The sequence below is a fragment of the Aethina tumida genome, chromosome 1 (assembly GCF_024364675.1).
Source record: "Aethina tumida isolate Nest 87 chromosome 1, icAetTumi1.1, whole genome shotgun sequence".
Taxonomy (NCBI): Eukaryota; Metazoa; Arthropoda; class Insecta; order Coleoptera; family Nitidulidae; genus Aethina; species Aethina tumida.
The window spans coordinates 11,285,454-11,306,511 of NC_065435.1; the positions used below are offsets into that span (position 1 = coordinate 11,285,454).

The following is a 21,058-nucleotide window of genomic DNA, read 5'->3' on the forward strand; positions in this document are numbered from 1 at the left end:
GTAAAGCATGAAAATATGTACTTTTGTAGACCAAATCTCATGTTTTTTGACCCGAAAACAAAACCTACAGGGTAATTTTTTAGACATGAAAATGGAAGAAATTATACTAGCCAATTTTTTGTATACAACCAATTTCTTAAAGAAATTATACATTTTCATAATTCTGTGGAAAAATTAGAAATCTTCTAACGAATTTATTTGTTTTAAGTAAGTAAGACTACTTACATGGAATAAACTATTAAAAATATTACATATTATCTCATTTTTCAACTATATTGAAGTATTATACTGTACTTATACTAATACAAATTAAATCTTTGTAAGTTTGTGGTAAAATTAATGAATCATGTGGAGAATTACCCCAACATAATTGCGAAAGTTCACCACGAACTTACGAAAAAGATATGATAAATGCATTGAATTAGTGAAAGTAAATAAAATTTGGGTATTAAAAGTATAGTATTAGTACAAGTATAGTATGATTAGCATAATATTCCAATATTATTGAAATTTAAGATAATAGGAGCTATTTATGTTAGTTTATTATGTAGTCTATTTGATTAATTACTTGATAAAAGATTTTTATTTTCTCCACAGAATTATGAATGTGCATAATTATTTAAGAAATTTGGTATGCACCCATTTCAGGGTATGCTTAATCTGTTGGTGCTCTTAGATTATCTATAAAAAATTTGCTAGCACGACTTCTACAATCTTCATACCTTTTTGACTTTTGACAAAAAAACATAGCATTTTGTCTATAGAATAAGTAAGTCTAAGTATAGTTTGTCAAAATTGGACAAGGAATATAAATTTTATATGGTGCGTCCCGCTTTCAAATGGGTCTACTATATATATTTTTTAACAGTTTCCTGAGTACATGTTTTTGAAAATATTTGTCTTGTAAATAGTAATGAAATTTATATAACAATTCTAATTTTTCAGTTGTTTGGTATCATACAAACGTAAAAAGTATTTGAAATTTGCAACATTTAAGTAAAAATAATCATTTTTATAAAAACAATTGTGTTTATAATCTGTAAATAGTATCAAAAAAATAAGATTAAATAATTTTATAATATTGATTTGAAGTCTATAGAAATTTTATGGTATTAAATGGATACAAAACTATATGATAAAGATACTTAATACAGTGCCTATTGAATAAATACAATATGCTTGTATTTAATACGTTTCAAACAAAACAAAAAAATGTGAAAATTATTGCATTCCAAAGTATATAAAATTACATACATTACAATGTAATTTAATTTCAGTAATTAGTTTCATTTCTTTGGCATTGCTGACTCACAAAATCAATTTTATTTTAGTCCACAAGGAAACTGAAAACAGTGCTTAAAAATCATCTTGTAGGTTTTAGTTTTTTGGCCCAAAAACAAAACCTACAGGACAATTTTTTAGACATGAAAATTGAAGAAATTATACTAGCCAATTTTTGTAGAGAATTTAACTATAATCTTGAAAAGGGTATACATCCAATTTCTTAAAACATATATATTTTCATAATTCTGTGGAAAAATTAAAAATATATAATAGTATATGTATAGTATTATTAGCATAATATTCCAATATTATTGAACATTAAGATTTTTATTTTACCACAAAATTATGAATGTATATAATTTTTTAAGAAATTTGGTATGCACCCATCTCAGGGTATGCTTATTCCAATGGTGCTGTTAGATTTTCTATAAAAAAATTTACCAGCACGATTTCTACAATCTTCATGTATAAAAATTTCTATATATGTATATATAGTATATGTATTTTACAACTGAAAAAAAGTTTGTCAAAATTGAACAAAAAATATAAATTTTATGGGTGCGTCTCGCTTTTAAATGGGTCATAATGTATTTATTTTTAAACAGTTTCCTGAGTATATGTTTTTGAAAATATTTGTCTTGTAAATAGTAATAAAATTTATATAATAATTCTAATTTTTCTATAGCATTGTATCATACAAACGTAAAAATTATTTAAAATTTGTAATATTTAAGTGAAAAATTATCTTTTTTATAAAAACAATTGTGTCCATAATCTGTAATTATTATCAAAAAATTATGATTAAATAATTTTATAATAATGATTTGAAGTCAGTAATGTCTATAGAAATTTTATGGTATTAAATTAATATAAAACTATTTAATTATATGATAAAAATACTTAATATATTTTAAAGAAAACGAAAAAATGTGACAATTATTGCATTCCAAAGTATGTAAAATTACATACATTACAATGTAATTTAATTTCAACAATTAGTTACATTTCTTAGGCATTGCTGACTCACAAAATCAATTTTATTTTAGTCCACAAGAAAACTGAGAAAAATGCTTAAAAAATCATCTTATAGGTTTTGGTTTTATGGTATTTATATATTTAGTAAATCGGACAAAAAAATATAAATTTTATGGATGTGTCCCTCTTTCAAATGGGTCACACTGAATATAATTTTAAGAAATTTTGTAATTGTATTGCAAATTTATATAATAATTGTAATATTTATATTGCATTATATCATGCAAATGTAAAAAGTAATTAAATTTAAGTGAGAAAAAGATAATTTTTATAAATAAATTTAAATAAAGAGAATTACTATCATTATCTGTAATAATTATCAAAAAATTAAGATTAAATATGTTATCATGCTGATTTGAAGTCGGTGAAATCTATGGAAATTTTATGGCAATAAATTAACATGAAAATAGTTAATTATACGATAAAAATCTTTATAATACCCACCGAATAAAGGCGATACGCATTTAATACGTTTTAAACAAAACGAAAGAATGTGAAAATCATTGCATTCCAATTACATACATTGCAGTTTAATGTCAGCAACTCAGTTTCATGTCTTTGCCATCGCTGACTCACGAAATCAATTTTTTTTCTAGCCCACAAGGAAACTGAGAACAATGACGTGTGCAACGTATCACGTGACCCGTGGGTTTTTCTCGTGCACGTGCGTGGCACAGAATGTGTGACACATACGCACACGTGAAACTATCCGTTCGAATTGACCGAAAGTTCACGGAATCATGATTTGTCATTGAAAGATTTTATAACGTACCTTATTGTTCTAAAGGGCCCTGTTGGCTTTTAAATGGGAAAAGTAAATTAATTAAAAGCGGAATATTATTAATTTGTCTGTTTTTTTCCGTTCAAACGTACTAATTACACACAAGTGTTAATGGAAAAACCTAGTTGTTTACATAAAATATGTTATGCATAAACGTGGAATACGCCGTTTATTTATTTATTTTTATTAAATGTTGAAAAACATTGATAACGATATTGGCCATTTAATTTTTAAGTTGTGCCGCCGGTCGGTACGAAAATACCTGTTTTACCGACCACGTTTTAATTAAGGTTTTACAACAATTTCCTTTTGTTTGCGTTAGTTTTAAATAAACAAATTCGTTGTATTAGTTACAAAATGAAGATTTAAATCACGGAATAACTAGTTAAGTATCGAAAGGGCAATATCAAGTTGGCCGTGGTCGGATTTCGAATCGCGCGCCGTGCCATTTACCTGGGGCGCTGATGTCACATCCTCCTCGAATAAATAGCATGGTAACAGTTTTCCGGTGCTCCATTTTGTTATTCAGTAGTGGTGTGAGCGTGTGGTTGTGTTCTCTATTGACACACAACCCACTAAAAAAAGTGAAGTAATTTACTTAAAAATACCAAAAAAATTTAAAAAACCAATCAAAAACCCCAAAAAAATCGAAAAACAGTGGAAAACAAAGGAAAATACCAAACGATTAATATTATTTTTTTGTTTCATATGTTTTTGAGGGAGCATTAGCGTATTTATACATCTGTGTAATTAAATAGTGTAGACAGATAAAAATGAATCCTGGCGCGTCGAATTACCCCATGGCGTCTTTGTACGTCGGGGATCTACACTCTGACATTACGGAAGCTGTGCTGTTCGAAAAATTTTCCACTGCAGGACCCGTGCTCTCGATCCGCGTTTGCCGTGATTTGATCACCCGCCGTTCATTGGGCTATGCCTACGTGAACTTCCAACAACCGGCCGACGGTGAGTACACGTTTTATTTTGTGTTTTTTTTCGTACCATATTGCGACCCGTATTTCGTCAGCCATGTGGCACCCAACCTATTACAGACGTTAGTCATTAAGCGGTGTTTCCCATTGTTTACAGCCGAACGTGCGCTGGACACCATGAACTTCGACTTGATCAAGGGACGTCCGATCCGTATTATGTGGTCGCAGCGTGATCCCTCGTTGAGGAAGTCCGGCGTGGGCAACGTGTTCATCAAGAACTTGGACCGTTCTATTGACAACAAGGCTATGTACGATACCTTCTCCGCTTTCGGTAACATCCTCAGCTGTAAGGTTGCCCAGGACGAGAACGGTACAAGCAAGGGTTACGGATTTGTCCATTTCGAAACCGAAGAGGCAGCAAACAAGTCCATCGACAAGGTGAATGGCATGTTGCTCAACGGAAAGAAAGTCTACGTTGGCCGCTTCATCCCGCGTAAGGAACGCGAAAAGGAATTGGGAGAGAAGGCCAAGCTTTTCACCAACGTTTATGTAAAGAACTTCGGCGAGGACCTGACCGAAGAGCAGCTTCGCGCCATGTTTGAGAAGTACGGCGCTATTACGAGCTACAAAATCATGAACAAAGATGATGGCAAATCGAAGGGTTTTGGTTTTGTTGCTTTTGAAAGCCCGGAAGCTGCTGAGACTGCTGTCGAAGCTCTAAATGGTGAGTGTTTTATCTTGTTTATAAACAAATCAGCACATTAACAGGGACAAGGACAGTTGCAACTGTTTTAAATTCAAAGTACACAAGTTTGGCACTTTATTTAAACAGTTTTAGTCTGTTTAATTGTGGTGATTAGTTAATTATAATATAATTTAGTTGTTCCATGTTGACTAAAACTAATTTTATAGAAATTAAATTTGCTTAATTTGTTTGCAATGGGTTAAGAACAATGTTAAATTTAATGAAAATTAATAGAACACATACTTCAGCAACTAATATTACTAATGCTTTAAAAATGTCCACAAAATCTCATTCAAAATTGCCTTATCTGACGTTTTATTACTTACAGAATAGTCTATTTTAAATATTTTTACAGTGAATGAACTGTAACACTTCAATTAATTAGTAAATACATCTATTTTTCCACACAAACCTGTATAATTGTGGTTTTCTACCATATGTTTGTTAATAAGAATAAAAAACTATATATTTTATTTCAACTTTGTTATTATAACTTTTATTAGCCAGAAAATTATAGTTTATAAAATAGTAACAGTGTTTTACAATAAATGTTGTGCTTCTTATGTTGTCTCAGAGACACTTAGATTTCTTAATTATTTCATTATAATTAAAAGAGTAATATAAACACAGTAACAATTGATAAAATATTGGAAGAAAACATATTCACCATGACAATGTTGAGTAGAAAACAATTTAATACATAACCAAATATTGATAGACAGTTAACGTCAGAGTTGTCATCAAATATTTCATTGTAAGTCATTTTTTTGTTAATTAATATTATTTAAACATGTACATACATTTATTTAATTGATTTTATCAAACAATTGTGATATAATTTAGGGGTCTAAACATTGAACTTGAAGACTCCTAAAACAAATGTTAAAGAAACTGTGAAAAGGCGATTTAAATGTTATTAGTAGCCAAGATTTTCACAGAATTTTAAGTTTAAAAGTGTTAAATTTGACCAAAATAAGTAGAACACATACTTCAGTAATTAATATTACTAGTTTTATAAAAACATCCACAAAATCTCATTCAAAGTTGCCTTCTCTGAAGTTTTGTTACTTATAAAGTGGTTTTCTATCACATGTTTGTTAATAAAAATAAACAACAGTATGTATGTTAATAATACATATAACCAAATTAGTTAGAAAATAATAGTAATAGTTTTTTACAATAAATTTTAAGTTTCGTACGTTGTCTTAGAGAGTTTATAAACTATCTGACACTTTTAGATGTCTTAATTATTTTAAAATTGCCAAACTTTATTAAAAACAGTATTAGACAAGTATTTAATACATAACAAAGTATTGACAGACAGTTGACATCAAAGCTGTCATCAAGTATTTTAATGCAAGTCATTTTTTGGTGAAAAGTATTCAATTTCACCAGAATAATTGGAGAACATACATGTTTCGAGTACAATCAACTATTTAATATGTAATCAATGATTTATTTACGTCACTACAACGTTAGAATGTAATTCAAGTCGTGGTTTTGGAATTAATGAACAGACATTTGAATGTTATATGTTTTTTGTAGGTAAGGAAATCGTAGAAGGCAAACCACTGTACGTCGGTCGCGCCCAAAAGAAGGCAGAGCGTCAGCAGGAATTGAAACGACGCTTCGAGGCCTTGAAAATGGAGAGACTCAATCGTTACCAAGGTGTGAACTTGTACGTGAAGAACCTGGACGACACAATCGATGACGAGCGCCTGAGGAAGGAGTTCTCGCCCTTCGGCACGATCACATCCGCCAAGGTAATGATGGAGGAGGGCCGGAGCAAGGGATTCGGATTCGTCTGTTTCTCGTCACCGGAGGAAGCTACCAAAGCCGTGACGGAAATGAATGGCCGCATAGTCGGTACCAAGCCACTGTATGTCGCCTTGGCTCAAAGGAAAGAAGACCGCAAGGCCCATCTGACTTCGCAATACATGCAACGCATGGCCAACATGCGCATGCACCAAATGGGCCAGTTCATCCAGCCAAGCGCATCTAGTGGGTTCTTCGTGCCGACTATACCGCAGCCACAACGTTTCTACGCGGGCGCTCAAATGACCCAGATCCGCACCAATCCGAGGTGGCCGGCCCAAAGTCCGGTCAGACCGGGCGGCCAGGCCGGCGCCACCAGTTACGCGGGCATGCCTAACACATACAGGGCGACGACCCGTCCGCCAAACCAATCCACCGGCATCAGAGGAAACGTGAACATACCTAGACCGATAACCGGACAACAGCCCGCCAACTTGCAGGGACGTCCTCTTGCTGGACAAGGGGTGGTACAGACACCCGGCAACCGCCCGCCTAACTACAAGTTGCACTCGGCCGTCAGGAACCCGCCGCAGGGTATGGGCATTACTAATGCGGCTCCCGTGCAACAGGCCGTGCACATTCAGGGCCAAGAACCGTTGACATCCAGCATGTTGGCGGCAGCTCCGCCGCAAGAACAGAAACAGATGCTGGGAGAACGTTTGTTCCCGCTGATCCAACGCATGTACTCCGACCTGGCCGGCAAGATCACCGGCATGTTGCTGGAAATCGACAACACCGAATTGTTGCACATGTTGGAACACAACGAATCGCTTAAAGCTAAGGTTGAAGAAGCCGTGGCTGTGTTGCAGGCTCACCAAGCCAAGCAGGCCGCTACACAGATCAAAAAGGATTAATACGCCTATTCTGATTAATTTCTATTTTTTTTTAATAATACATATTTTTGAATAAGATGATGGCTTATTTATAAAACATGAAGAAAAAAAATTGCAAACAAAGTCTAACGACAAAAAAACATTATAAAAAGCGAAACACAATAATATTTAAATAATATAGACAAAAAGGTATACTTTTCATTTGTTTGTAGTTTTCGCTATGAGTTTTAGATTTTTCTGCGTAACGCCTACTTCATATGACTTTATGAACACTATGTAATCACCTTATAATATTTGTTCTTGTATAAAATAGGCGTTGTTTCTTATAATTAAGTTAATCATTTTACATGTAAAACATAATACAAGTTTTTGATGAGATAATTGTCAAATTGCCTTTACAATCTGACCATCATCTTTTTCAAAACTTTGATTATCTTTTCTTAATGAATGAAACACTATTATTAATAATGTATTGTTGTAATAGGTTTCAAATTATTGGTTTGTGGATTATTCTATTTCTTCTGGTAGAATAAAATATTTAGTTCAATTTAATTTTATTTTTTTATCCATACCCTCCCCCATATTTAATATACTTTTTATATTAAAAATGAAAAAAGATGTGACCATTTTAAATAAATTATAATACTCCATTACAAATAAATAAAAATATCTTAAAATGCAGCAGTGGTGGTCATAATTTATAGCAGCTTAATAAAATATATTGAACAGACAAGTTGTACTACCTTGATGCCAATCTATATAGCAACTTTTTATTTTACGATTTTTGCATTACTCTCTCTGAAATAGTAAATTGATTATTTACTAGCGGTCTTATAATTATTTTAATCATTGGTCGAAGATTCAACGTTACCAAGACCGAGAGGAACAAGAAGTGATGGCAAAGAGTTTACGGCTAAATAAGTTAATCATTTCCTGTATTATTAAAAAATGTAGAGAAACTGGCCTAGTGGTAGCTGCGAAAAAATTTGTCCGAGTTCGAAAAACTTGAAAGAAAATCGATAACTTGATAATTAGAATGTCGAAAGATATTCCAATCTTATCATCAACCTGAAAAGAAATGGGCTTTGCTCAATTTAGTACAAGGACCTGTGAGAAGATGGTTAGTAGTTGGGGATTCGTTTGACCCCAGACTTACTTAGGATTCACTGGATCATAGAACAGTGGGGACGAATAGTTTTTAGTGACGAGTCTAAATTTAATTATAAAAAAATGATGGTTCTGCTTATGTGAAGCATCCTACAGGGACTACACAAAAAGTTTGTTATATCTACAATGAAACATGGTGGCAGTTCAATTATGCTAAAGGGATACTTCAGTTCTTCTAATGTAGGCCCCTTAGACTGATTTATGTACAGGGATATATTAAACAACAATATGCTTTCATATATTGAAGAAATGATGCTTTTAATAAATGTGTTTCAATAAGAAAACGATATGAAATACAAATCCATTTAAAAATTTAAGTTGATTGAAATTAATTAAAAATAATCTAATATTTATATTTTTTGTTTAGTTCCCAAGACCATAATTAAATCTATTTTTAACAAATGATAACATTCGATTACAAAGAAGAAAACAAAGATAATATAATAAATACAATATGATAAAATAATTCAAAACAGATTGTGTACTTTTTATTAGAAATCCTACTCACGTGCACATATATTTGATTGTCATAAACAAATTTCTAGATTTTTGAGAAAAACCAATAAACAAATTAATGAAAAATAATTTATATACTTATAGCTTTGTTCTTAGAATCTCAGTTATCAACAAAGAAGAATACGAAGTAGGTCAAAAAATTAGTGAAACCTTTAAGAATGACCATCCCAGTTACGTCTTACATTAAAAATGTTTATCGTAAGTATGCCTTGCTAAATAGAAGTAAATATTTAATACTGTAAAATATATAAAGGTCAAGTACATCAGGTGAATGTGGCTGCATATTTTCAACATAACAACCAGACGAAACGCCGGTTTTTCATTTGACCTACATCAAACAAAATGCTCACACAGGTAACAAATTGTAATTATCATTAAAAGTAAAATGCAACCTTTCATTAATTCAGAGGAATGAAATAAAAGACTGGGTCAATAAAATGTATACATTGTATTCAAAAACTATAACAGTCTGATATCAATAAACAGAATATATAAAAATTTAACATTTTATAACCATGTATAAAAAAAAATAAAAAATGACACATTAAATGGCCTTTACTGCTTTAACCGCAGCATCATCCAAATTTTCGGCTGTGATTATTGGAAGGCCGGAATCTTTGATTAATTGTCGGGCAGCAGTTGCATTGGTACCCTCCAGTCTTACAACTAATGGAACCTTCAGTTTCATCGTCTTAAGTGCTCCGATGATACCGTTGGCTATCGTTGCACAGTTCACGATACCACCAAATACGTTAACGAGGACAGCTTTAACACGATCGTCGGACGTTATTATGTTGAAGGCGGCCTTAACTTGCTCTTCTTTGACGCTTCCTCCCACATCCAAGAAGTTGGCTGGGTCGCCTCCGTGAAGTTTGATTATGTCCATTGTGGCCATTGCCAATCCAGCTCCGTTAACTAGACATCTAAACAAGTTTATTTTGTTTAAAAAACGTATTTTAGCTTTAGAAATCAATATTTTGAACACAAACAATAAAAATAGCACAATATGTTCATAGTTAAAGTCATAAATATAGAGAACAATGATATAATATCATTAAAAACGTAATAAATCATGACACCATTCAACTAGTTGATAATTTTTATACTTCTATAGCAATTTTGTGGCAAATTATTATGATAAAGAGTCTAAGACACATTTTCAAACATTTTATACTTACCCAATGTTGCCATCCATTCCAATATAATTCAAATTATATTTGCTGGCTTCAACTTCCCTAGGATCTGATTCAGTTGTGTCCTCCATTTCAAATATGGCCTTCTGCCTAAACTGAGCATTGTCATCGAAGTTCAATTTGGCATCAACTGATATGACCTGTTTGTCATCAGTTTCGACAAGGGGATTGATCTCTATTTGGGTGGCGTCCACAGCCTGGAACAGTTTCCACAGTTTCTTAATCTCATTGGCCGCTTTGCTCTTCAGTTCTCCCTTGAATTCGAGGAAGTCAGCCAGCTCGTTGGCCATGCTGTCAGTGATTCCTTCAAAAATGTCTATGGGCATGTTTTTGATTAAATGCGGCGTCTTTTCTGCGACCCCTTCAATGTCCATGCCGCCGGCGGGTGAGGCAATGATGACGGGGCCGTTACGTTGTCTGTCCATTAGGATGCACACGTAGGTCTCTCTGACAATATTCACACTTTCGGCTATCATTATTTTGTTTACGATAATACCGTCTTTTGGGGTCTGTTTTGTGATGAGCTTGTGTCCGAGCATTTTTTTGGCAATGCCCAAGATATCATTACGGCTGAAATAATACACTGCAATGCACGCGTGTTGTTTTTGAGGTATTGGTGCTTACTTTTTAGTGATGTGTACTCCTCCCTTAAAGCCATTGTCGAAGTGACCTTTGCCTCTGCCTCCAGCAAGGATTTGGGCTTTAATAACATATTCTTTGACGTCTAAAATTTGAATTAAGTTAAAGACATAACCTACAAAATTGTGTAGATGTCTTACTGAACTTATCCAATTCTGTGGAGCCCTTCTCGTCGATCATACAAAAGTCCTGTATTGCTACCCCATTTGATCGAAGCAAATTTTTACTCTGGTACTCCAGTAAATTTAAATACCTTGCTGGCACCTAAAATAAAAGGAGGTTTGTAAGGTTACAAATTGAAAAACACTTTAATAATTACCTTCACTATTTTGTTTTGGGCAGGAATTTTCCTTAATGAATTCCAAAATAAAGACATTCTGCTCCTGTACAATGTAATCTAATGAAATCCAAAGTCCAAATTCCGGCGTTCTGCTGGAGACTTTTATCCGTTTGTAGTAATTTTCACGTATTATACAGAGTGATGTATTATCTAATTACAACTTAAGATCATTAAATAAAGTATTAGTGACTATCATTAACCTTTGGTTTTGTAGATTTTTTGAAGTTACGTTGCACCAACTAAAAAATTTCAATAAATGTTTGTTTAATGAGATAAAGATAAAAGAAGTTATTTCGAATAATATAAACAGTTATAGGCTTTATCAGTTTAAAAAATGACACAAATAAAATATAAATAAACTAGTTGGAAACATGCAATTGCGAAACTTCACAATAAGAGAACTTTTTAAACGCCGTCACTAATTGAGGTTGTGATCTTTGGACTTGTTCTCTGTTAAATATTCTTGAGTTTGAGAGAACAGAGAAATCCATGGAAAGGGACATTTTGACAAAATTTACGTTTGATTTTTGAAAAATTTTATTGTTGCGGCTGTTAGGCAACCAAGATTACATCATGTGTTACTTAAGTACTGGGAAGCAGTGTGGCCATTCAGCAAACCGTACCCCTCTGAACTTGATATTTTTGTGAGACACGTTCGGCACCTTTGGACTCGGCACGGTTCGGTTTCTGAATCGGAACGGAACTGCTTGGACCCACATGTTTATAATACATTAGCAGCGAAGTAAACAAGATTTTGTCTGTTTCTTATAGCGTTACACAAACTTGAATATATGGAACTCGATGCGAATCTTCAACATTGTTGTTGATATATAATTTAACGAATTGTTTGAATTGTTCTTAATAAAAACTATGTTTTAAGAAAGTAAAAACCATAAAACATTCGTTAATTTATACATAAATTATCTATTATACGTTACTAAAGATTAATTTACTTCAATCATAAAATGGTATATAAAGATTGAAATTATATTTTTATTCTTGAGTAAAATTTAAGTATATTATAATAATTATTGTTTATTACTAACAATATTAATTAAAAGTAAAGTAAAACACAATAATATTACTATGTACAGTCGGCTGCAGAATGACATTACCACTTTCCAAACAAAATCCTTTGCGACCCTCTCTCGTTAAGCCTCGCCCAGAACCCTAAAAAAATGTAGGCCGTAAAACCCAGATATACGTAACAAAGGGTTAATTGCGGATCAAAAAATTTACTCCTGTCGATTATATAATAAGTATTTCATATTTTTGGAAACACTTCTTGAGAAAATTAGAGATTGACTAAATTAAAGAAACTTAGTTTTTGTAAATTATTATCACAGTTAGTCATAAATTAAATATAATAGCCCTATTTATAAAAACTAATAAAAATGTATAAAATTAGAAAAAAAATTCTTTATTTTTCTCTCATCTGTTTGAACTAAAATTAATCCTATTGACATAAACTAAGATATTTATGATTTTATTAATATATAGCAGAGGTGGCCAACCTGAGGCTCTTTGAAGGAATATTTGTGGCTCTCGATAAATGTACCCCTTTTCCCTTTTCATTCCAGAATTATCAAGAGAAGTAAAATAAATGGTCAATTTTTAATATTTAAATTCAATACACATATTTTGTACTTTTCAATAAGTATAATTTTTGTGAACAAATTTTTTTAATACATTGGGGTGGAGCTGGCCACCCCTGATATACAACATTACTTTTCCGTTAAACTATTTGAAAATATCAGTGTAATATATTATGTAACTTGTATAAAATATGTTGTGTATTTCGCTTGTTTGAGAATTCATTAACTAAATGCTTTTTAGTATTTATTATAGATGTGTTAAAAAATAGTCATACTTTTTAGTTGTAAGCAATTGGGATAATAAATTATTATGTGATCATTGGTCACGATTTCACTCTAAGCATATATCGTGTATTAATTAAAAACCGCTTATTCAGTGAACGACTAAAGATCTACACAAATGTATCATAGTCTAGAATTTTCTTTAACACGAGCTTCATCACAAATCAGAGCAATTACAATACTATATATATATACATATATATATATATATATATATATATATATATATATATATATACATACATATATATATATATATATATATATATATATATATATATATATATATATATATATATATATATATTGTAATTGCTCTTCATTGTCAAATTGCTAAATTGTAGTAAAAGTCTGTTAGTGTAACGATATATACTACTTTGATTATAATAAACAATCAATTTTTTTAGTAAAAATTTATTTATTTAATTTTAAGCAGTAAAATAACATTTATTTAATAAAATTTTTAGTTTTCAGCAGCTAACTGTAAAAAATATCTAAAACTTTAAGGTAATTAAGGTACCTTAATATTAGGATTAAAACTAAGTCTTACATGATATTTAATTTAATAATAAAACTATCTTAGACCTAAATAACACAACAAATGTAAAATTAAATATTTATTATAAGTTTGTACACAAATGTAGTATTCGGAATATTTATATTACAAATACATCAAACAAAGTGCAAATACTGTTAAATTATTGGACAAATATGATAGTTAAGACTGCCAGAAGTTAAATTTGTTCGATGTGTTCGATGTTCGATCAGTTTCGAGATACACGTATATGAACAAAATTTAATTGTTTCTTGTTTTTCAAAATATTCTCCATGAAGACTGACACAATTTTTTTTATGTGAACCAATTTTCAAAGCACTTTGCCATCTTATCCCAACATAGTACTTTCAAAACAAGTGTTTAAAAACTTACTAAATTAAGGACTATACGGAGAATATTCCATCAGCAAAAAATAAAATATTATAAATATTATAATTGTATCGTTATGTATTCCATTTCCACTATAATAAAAGTAAATTATTTCAAGTTATAAAATGTCAGTTATTTCAAGTTATTAAAAAAGTCAAATAATTATATTTAATTATATTGTATGGTTCAAATTAATTTAAAGTTTTCGTTTAATATTTAAATTAAATACAACATTTATTTTTAATCAACATACTTTTTTAATATTAACATTTGTAATCAGTTCAATTAGACAAATTTAATAATTCAGTAAATAATTTGAAGTTCTTCAAATATAAAAGAAAATTTCTCTTTTGGTTTTCATTAATCTGAACTAAATTGTTATTATGATTATTATTGAACGAGTCGTGCTGTGTAATTAATAAAATCTATACCAAATTTATTCTAAAAAGTACCAATGTTTAAGATTTATCAGTAATTTTATAATTGAATATTATTTTCCACACTTTAGATATAAAATAAATGTTTGTCCTTTTTTATAGTCCTAAAACCGAATAATATGATATCTGCAATAATGTTCCTACTATATAATTATTTTTAATAGTTATATTAAATATACATTTGTATTAAATAATTTAGAATTTAATGAACAATTTGTACGGTGAACAATATTAATATTAACAAAACGAGTAGTTAATTAACACATTTGTGTTTGAAATCAAAATCATAGTATTTCTCTCAGAATTATTTTATTGTATAAGTTTATTTTAATAATTATATAATATATTTTTACAATTAAATTAACCATAAATAAATATTGATTGTTTATTACATTATTATCATTGTTTATTTTATAATTGTAGTTATATTATTAATTTCATAATTATATTGAAACAAAAATGTACTATATTCACACCGACTTCAAAATTTTATTCTAATAATGCAAGATCGTCAATTAATGCCGACCGCAAATCTTATTAAAAACGCTTTGCAGGTAAATATAAAATTGGAAAAAACTAATACTAAAAACGGCATGCGTATCCACGGCAGTCGCGTTTCGATTCGGAAACCGAACATGATGAACGAAAACGAGCACTCCAAAATCGTCTTAGACCCGAGAAACCCGGTTTGCTGAATGGCCACACTGCTGGGAAGTATACTAAACAAAATACAGTGTGACCCATTTGAAAGCAGGACACTCCCATAAAATATTCCAATATTTAAAAAAAAATGAATAATTCTTATTAGTTTTTACAACTTATTCTAAAGATTATTTGATTGAAAAATTAGTATATACCCATTCCAGGGGGTGCTTAATCCAGTGGTATAGTTAGATTTGGTATAAAAAAATTACTAAAAACTTGTTCTGTAGGTTTTGGTTTTGGGATAAAGAACGTGACATTTTGTCTATAAGTATATGAGGATGTCCCATTTTGAAATGGACCACATTGTATATTAGAGATTTATAAAATAAAACCAGGTGTATAACTCGTATTACATATATTAATAAAAAAATATCTGTGGTCAAAATAACAACTAATACTACCTATTAAAAATAAATAGTACACATTAATTAAAATGCGTTAAAAATAAATTAACATTAATATCCCATATGGAAATGCCGTTCCCTATCCTTAGAGCGTTTCTTCAGTAACACAATACAAATTGATAAAAGGATCAGTAATACTATAACAAGGCTAATCAAAATGTACATGGCATGTCGGAATCCTGCTGCGGGATCTAAAACATATAATTTTAAACAAAACTTATTCACAACAATTATTTAATCATACCAGGACTATTTTGTAGTTCTCTAGGTATATTGTTCGTAGCAGTACTTTTAATACTATAAATTTTTGGAAGTAACGTATTCCAAAAGTTGATTCTTTGAATACGTTTCTTCACTTCATCCGTTGAATCGACTGCGACTGTATCAAAATGTTCTATGTAAGGATCTTCGGTCGTGTACTTCCTCCAAGGCTTGTTTCTGTTGTTATTTGGAGTTGGATTTCTGAAATTGATTATTATAAAACAACAACAATTATCTACAGCAACAAATGATTTATAAAGAGATCTAAAATATACCTAGATATTACCCAAAATTAATAAAGTTAGTCCAAATGTATTTTAACAAATTACTCAGTCGTACTTCGTTACTGTTAAACCTTCTTCTCCCAGTCTGCTTTAACAAAACAGGACCAAACAGCAAAAGCAAATCTGTACTAGCCAAATGATCTGAAAATTAAAATAAAACCAAAAAATAGTTAAACAACAATTAGTGTATAATACCAACCACTAGTATTCAAGACAAATCCAATATCATCAATGTAGTAAACATAAATGGGTTGAACATAAGATGACACCAAGTGGGAGAGCTGCATAAAATGTGGTGCTTCAATTTTAGACTCAAAATCCAGGTTTTTAAGCTGGTCGAACAACACCCTGACATCTGCATCATTATTTAAAGCGTACTTCCACTTGATGAGCTCAAATATTTGATCCTTGTTTTGACCCGTGAACCTGTGAAGTCGCATTATTTCAGGTATCTTGCCTCGTTCCATGTATTGCTGCAGCTGAATGTATCCTTGACTTGCCAGTTCCACCCATTCGCCTGAACATAAAAGTGATGAGTTTATCAAAAAAAAGGTGTTGGGGTTTAACGGTTACCGTGTTGGGGATGGGTTATTGGTTTTGTGATGCCTGTTAAAATCGGTACTTGTAAGTACGTTCCTTCTTTTAAGGCCTTTGATGGCTCCACAGGTAAGTATCTGTTATTTTCTGGCAGGAACGTGTCCACAACAGGCAAAAACATGTCGGTCCAGTTGTATGACTAAAAATTACAGAAGTAAAACCAATAATTGTTAGAAATATTAATATCAACCTCAGAATACTCTTTTAGAGCCAGCAGGATGTGTTCCACTTTTTTGGACCGAAGACACTGCAAAGTGTTTGAGACGTAAGTGCAACCCAATAACCTTAAAATTTCTCTTGAAGCAATGGTTGGATCATTTGAGCTTTGCCAAGGCGACAGGGCGCTTCCGGATGAGATTATAGCTCTTTGGAAAAGACCTTCAACGAAAACAGCTTTAGTAAATTACAATAAACCTTCATTTTTATGTATTTCACCAGCAGTTCTGGGAGATATGAGATGCATAGTGACACTGGCAGCCCCTGACCTATGGCCAAACAGTGTCAGTTTTTCGGAATCACCTCCGAACTCTTTGATGTTTTGTCTAATCCATAACAGCGCAAAATATTGGTCCAAAATGCCCAAATTGCCTCTAGCTTCAGGTGTTCCCAAGCAGAAAAATCCGAAGACGTTCAACCGGTAGTTTACAGTAACAACTATCATGCCTTCCACAGCCAAATCTTGGCCAGATAAAGGTAGCTCACTGCTTTTGGCGAACTCGATGCCCTCAAAGAAGACCACCACGGGCAGCAACGGCGAATACGACCCCTGGTTCTAAAATATAAGCAAGTTAAAAGTAATATGCGTTAAAGTATTTGTAAATATACTCCAGGCGTCCAAATATTCAGATATAAACAGTCCTCAACGTCGGTCACGCCAGGTTTTATGGGTAACTGGGGGCATCTAGGGCCCATTTTGTCAGCCTGGAACGTACCGTTCCAGCCTGGATGTCTTTGTGGAGGTGCGAACCGTAGGTCGTCTATTGGAGGAGCTGCATATGGGATGCCCAGATAACTGTTGGAGATTTTCGACGACTCAGTGTAAATGGTCGACTAGAAATAACATGTTGATTGTGTGATTCACCTTTTTAGATACTTTAAGTAGAATTGATAAGTCGCATTACTAAAAATTCTTCTGTGGGATGTATCTAAAGTAATGACGTAGAAAATAAGAATTTATATCAATTGTGTGATTATTAAACGTGTGCGATAAATAAAAAAGAATGTTGACAACACATATTGTACATTGTGATATTAACTACATGTTTTCATTGTGAGCAAGATAAATAATAAACATTTTAACAATGTGAGATTAAGGAAATATGTTCATTGTAAATGAAAATCAATATAACAATTTTAATGATTGAAAATTGAATGAGTTAAAATTCAGTTTTTGTCCTACAATTTGAACAATTATGTTTTGGCCAATGGTGACACAGATTTGACACAAAAACTGGGTTTAAATAGATCTGGTGGGCGTAAAAACTGACAAAATCGATATATAGTTGGTCGTTCATGTTAAAAGGGAATTAGAAATGTAATATTAGCGTAATTGGACTAAAAATACAACTTTTAACTTAAAGAAGTTAGCATAAAAACTAGTACTAATGAAGTAGTACCGTACTTAATTGTCAAGTGTAACTAACTACAATATGTGTTAATGATTACTGTAATTTTTAAGAAATTAATGAAGAAATTAGATTAGTTTACAAAAAATGATAATAACGAGAACAAAACGGTGCTAAAAGTGACTTACCCCTTCTAACTTTCCTTGCGATATTCTCACAGTTGATCTCCTATCCTGCCATTTTTGACAGGCCACACAATTAACGAGTAAAACGAGGAAAACTAAGAAAATATTAACCATTTCACTAACGTGCTAACAACACTCGTTGGTTCTGTTGGAAATGTACGAAATTGAGCCATAGGTAAAATGATCATAACAATATTTAGATCTAGTGTGTCCGTGTACTGATTTCCGCTCTTGCCCTTTTGTTTTTACTTCCGGCCACAACAAACATTTAAAAAGTTAATGCTAATCTAGTCACCTGCTGAATTTCAATAATATACAAACACATAATAAATCAAATTAACATAGTGTAATGGTTGAAAACAAGTCGAATTTTAATGAATTTATTATTTTAAACGTAAAACAAATATTGCGTGGTCCATTAAAATGAGAGACATCGATTTCGATGATTAAAATTAGCCAGTGACTAAGCAATTATTGGGTCTTTCTGGTATCTAATATATACATGTGAAATTTTGGCAAATGAACCCGCCAGTGAGTAAGTCAAATAAAAATTGTATAGGTGTTTGGACCAAAGCCAATCAAGATACGTATCATTATGATTGTAGTGCCGCCAGGTAACAAAAAAGATGAATGCTGTACGAAAAAAAAAAAAAATAATAATAATGTGCTTGAACTCTTAATTATCTATGAGTTGTTTAATTTAGTTAATATTTTAACGTGGCTGAATTTGCAAAATGCATTTTTGCGTGTTCCTCGTCAAAGCGAAGCAATTTTAGCACTCTCTATATAGCAATGCTGGTGAAAACCAGAAAAATTCTCGACCGGTTTTGGCTTTAAAAAGGCAATCGTGTTGTATGACAGTTTTAAAGAAACCCCGAGGAAAGTATTTAAAGAAACAGGTTGGCAATCACTGAATAACACAATATTATCGATCAATGCCGCCGATCCGTAAACTATGCGTTAATTTCATGCTGTTAATCCCTATTATTATAAAATCAATGGCCACAATAAACTGCACAATTCATATTGCCTTCTTAATTCAGACATATTGTAAAAGTCAAACATATGTTGTTTATAATGAATGATTAAACCGTTTATATCGTGAAATACTTCCTTATAAGGCTGAAAGATTTCTTTTTAGGTCAAGTTAGTCAGATATAGACAAACACACGTACGTAATTGGAATGGACACCTAAATCTGCAAACTGCGATCTTAAAATATGATGCAGACAACAACGAAAATAATTGCATGCGTTATGACGTGTTCATTAAATCAACTATTGGCTAAACAGGAAACAAATTTTGGCTTATTATAAAGTTGAAATTCACAACTTTTTTACAACGATATTTATTTCATGATGAGTAAGTGTTAAGATTATCAAAAGGTGAATCTGTTAATGTATGAGGAATGCTTAGAGCTGAGTTTACAATAGTGGTCATAATTATAGCAACTTGCCCTGTCCATTAGGGTGCTGCTCAATAAAATTTTATTCATTATTGTGTATTTTATTTTTCATTGGACAAACTTTTTACTTTATCGTCAGTATATTATTTACTAGCTTCTGCTTACTATATAATAATGGGTCGTACCTTACCAAAACCTAGAGAAACAAGTAGAGATTGTTAAGAATTTATGCTAAATCGTTTCTCCTATTAATGGAAAATTTAGGGCAAATGTAGCTTAAAAAATATTGAACGAGTTCGAAAAACTGGATAATTCGTCGATGGATAATCAATCTTATCAGCAACTCAAATGAAAAATGGGGATTCGTTTGGCATCAGAACAAGTAACGAGAATTATTTATTATAATTAGTCATCAAAACTGAGTAAAAACAGAGTTTTTACAATAAAGATAAGATTTTTCTAATGTGTTTTGATGAGATTCTTATCCAAATGATCTGACATTCTTATACCATTATACAACCTCAAAAATGAATCAGGTAGTTCAGATGTATTAAAAAATTGGGACATCAATACTCTTATAATTTATATTTTATTTTTTTAAAGCAACGAGAATTATTTATAATAATTCGTTACTAAAATTGAGTTTTTACAATAAAGATTTTTATAACGTGCTTTGAAGACATCATTGCCCAATTTATTTGACCTTCTTACACAATTATTAAAGCCTCAAAAATAAAACAGGTAATGTATTAAGAAATTGGTACATCAGTACTTTTAATTTATATTCTATTATTTTTTAAAAGCAACGAGAATTATTTATAATAACTAACCACTATAAAAGAATTTTTATAATAAAGGTAAGATTATTCTAACGAGCTTTGAAGAAGTCATTGTTCAATTTATTTGACGTTCTTATACAATTATTAAAACCTCAAAAATAAATTGGGTAATTCAGATGTATTACGAAATTAGTACATCAGTATTCTTATAAATAATTTAAAATTTTTCTAAGCAACGAGAGTATTTATAATAATTAGCCATTAAAATTGAATTTAAGTTTTTATAATAAAAATAAGATTTTTCTAATGTGCTTTGATGAGATCCATGTTCAATTTTTTTGACGATCTTATAAA

The 21,058-nt window shown here is 31.2% G+C and overlaps 3 protein-coding genes across 3 annotated transcripts; 1 reads left to right on the forward strand and 2 right to left on the reverse strand.

The window, feature by feature from the left end:
• The first annotated feature begins 3,634 nt into the window (after window positions 1-3,634).
• LOC109608803 (polyadenylate-binding protein 4-like) lies at window positions 3,635-7,977 on the forward strand. The gene is made up of 3 exons (XM_020025350.2): window positions 3,635-4,066; window positions 4,190-4,756; window positions 6,323-7,977. The coding sequence occupies exons 1-3, from the start codon at window positions 3,874-3,876 to the stop codon at window positions 7,444-7,446; spliced, it is 1,884 nt and encodes a 627-aa protein (XP_019880909.2). The 5' UTR covers window positions 3,635-3,873; the 3' UTR covers window positions 7,447-7,977.
• A 1,560-nt stretch (window positions 7,978-9,537) lies between these two features.
• Window positions 9,538-11,654, reverse strand: LOC109608804 (succinate--CoA ligase [GDP-forming] subunit beta, mitochondrial). Its single transcript, XM_020025351.2, has 5 exons — window positions 11,260-11,654; window positions 11,081-11,204; window positions 10,926-11,025; window positions 10,287-10,871; window positions 9,538-10,031 (listed from the first exon to the last, which is right to left on the reverse strand). The coding sequence occupies exons 1-5, from the start codon at window positions 11,314-11,316 to the stop codon at window positions 9,653-9,655; spliced, it is 1,245 nt and encodes a 414-aa protein (XP_019880910.1). The 5' UTR covers window positions 11,317-11,654; the 3' UTR covers window positions 9,538-9,652.
• Window positions 11,655-15,586: 3,932 nt separating this feature from the next.
• LOC109608784 (pyrethroid hydrolase Ces2a) lies at window positions 15,587-18,681 on the reverse strand. Its single transcript, XM_020025333.2, has 9 exons — window positions 18,524-18,681; window positions 17,596-17,820; window positions 17,206-17,542; window positions 16,961-17,148; window positions 16,747-16,909; window positions 16,373-16,690; window positions 16,176-16,314; window positions 15,873-16,090; window positions 15,587-15,819 (listed from the first exon to the last, which is right to left on the reverse strand). The coding sequence occupies exons 1-9, from the start codon at window positions 18,632-18,634 to the stop codon at window positions 15,680-15,682; spliced, it is 1,839 nt and encodes a 612-aa protein (XP_019880892.1). The 5' UTR covers window positions 18,635-18,681; the 3' UTR covers window positions 15,587-15,679.
• Between the last annotated feature and the right edge of the window lie 2,377 nt (window positions 18,682-21,058).

Excerpts from the sequence above, each read along its gene's own strand:
- LOC109608803 (XM_020025350.2), top strand. The coding sequence starts at position 3,874 with ATGAATCCTGGCGCGTCGAATTACCCCATGGCGTCTTTGTACGTCGGG. Across the intron at positions 4,067-4,189 it reads CTTCCAACAACCGGCCGACG|CCGAACGTGCGCTGGACACC; the intron begins GTGAGTACACGT and ends CATTGTTTACAG. Across the intron at positions 4,757-6,322 it reads TGCTGTCGAAGCTCTAAATG|GTAAGGAAATCGTAGAAGGC; the intron begins GTGAGTGTTTTA and ends TGTTTTTTGTAG.
- LOC109608804 (XM_020025351.2), bottom strand. The coding sequence starts at position 11,316 with ATGTCTTTATTTTGGAATTCATTAAGGAAAATTCCTGCCCAAAACAAA. Across the intron at positions 11,205-11,259 it reads CCCAAAACAAAATAGTGAAG|GTGCCAGCAAGGTATTTAAA; the intron begins GTAATTATTAAA and ends CTTTTATTTTAG. Across the intron at positions 10,032-10,286 it reads GGAATGGATGGCAACATTGG|ATGTCTAGTTAACGGAGCTG; the intron begins GTAAGTATAAAA and ends AAACTTGTTTAG.
- LOC109608784 (XM_020025333.2), bottom strand. The coding sequence starts at position 18,634 with ATGGTTAATATTTTCTTAGTTTTCCTCGTTTTACTCGTTAATTGTGTG. Across the intron at positions 17,149-17,205 it reads CATATCTCCCAGAACTGCTG|GTCTTTTCCAAAGAGCTATA; the intron begins GTGAAATACATA and ends TTTTCGTTGAAG. Across the intron at positions 16,091-16,175 it reads ACTAACTTTATTAATTTTGG|AAATCCAACTCCAAATAACA; the intron begins GTAATATCTAGG and ends AATCAATTTCAG.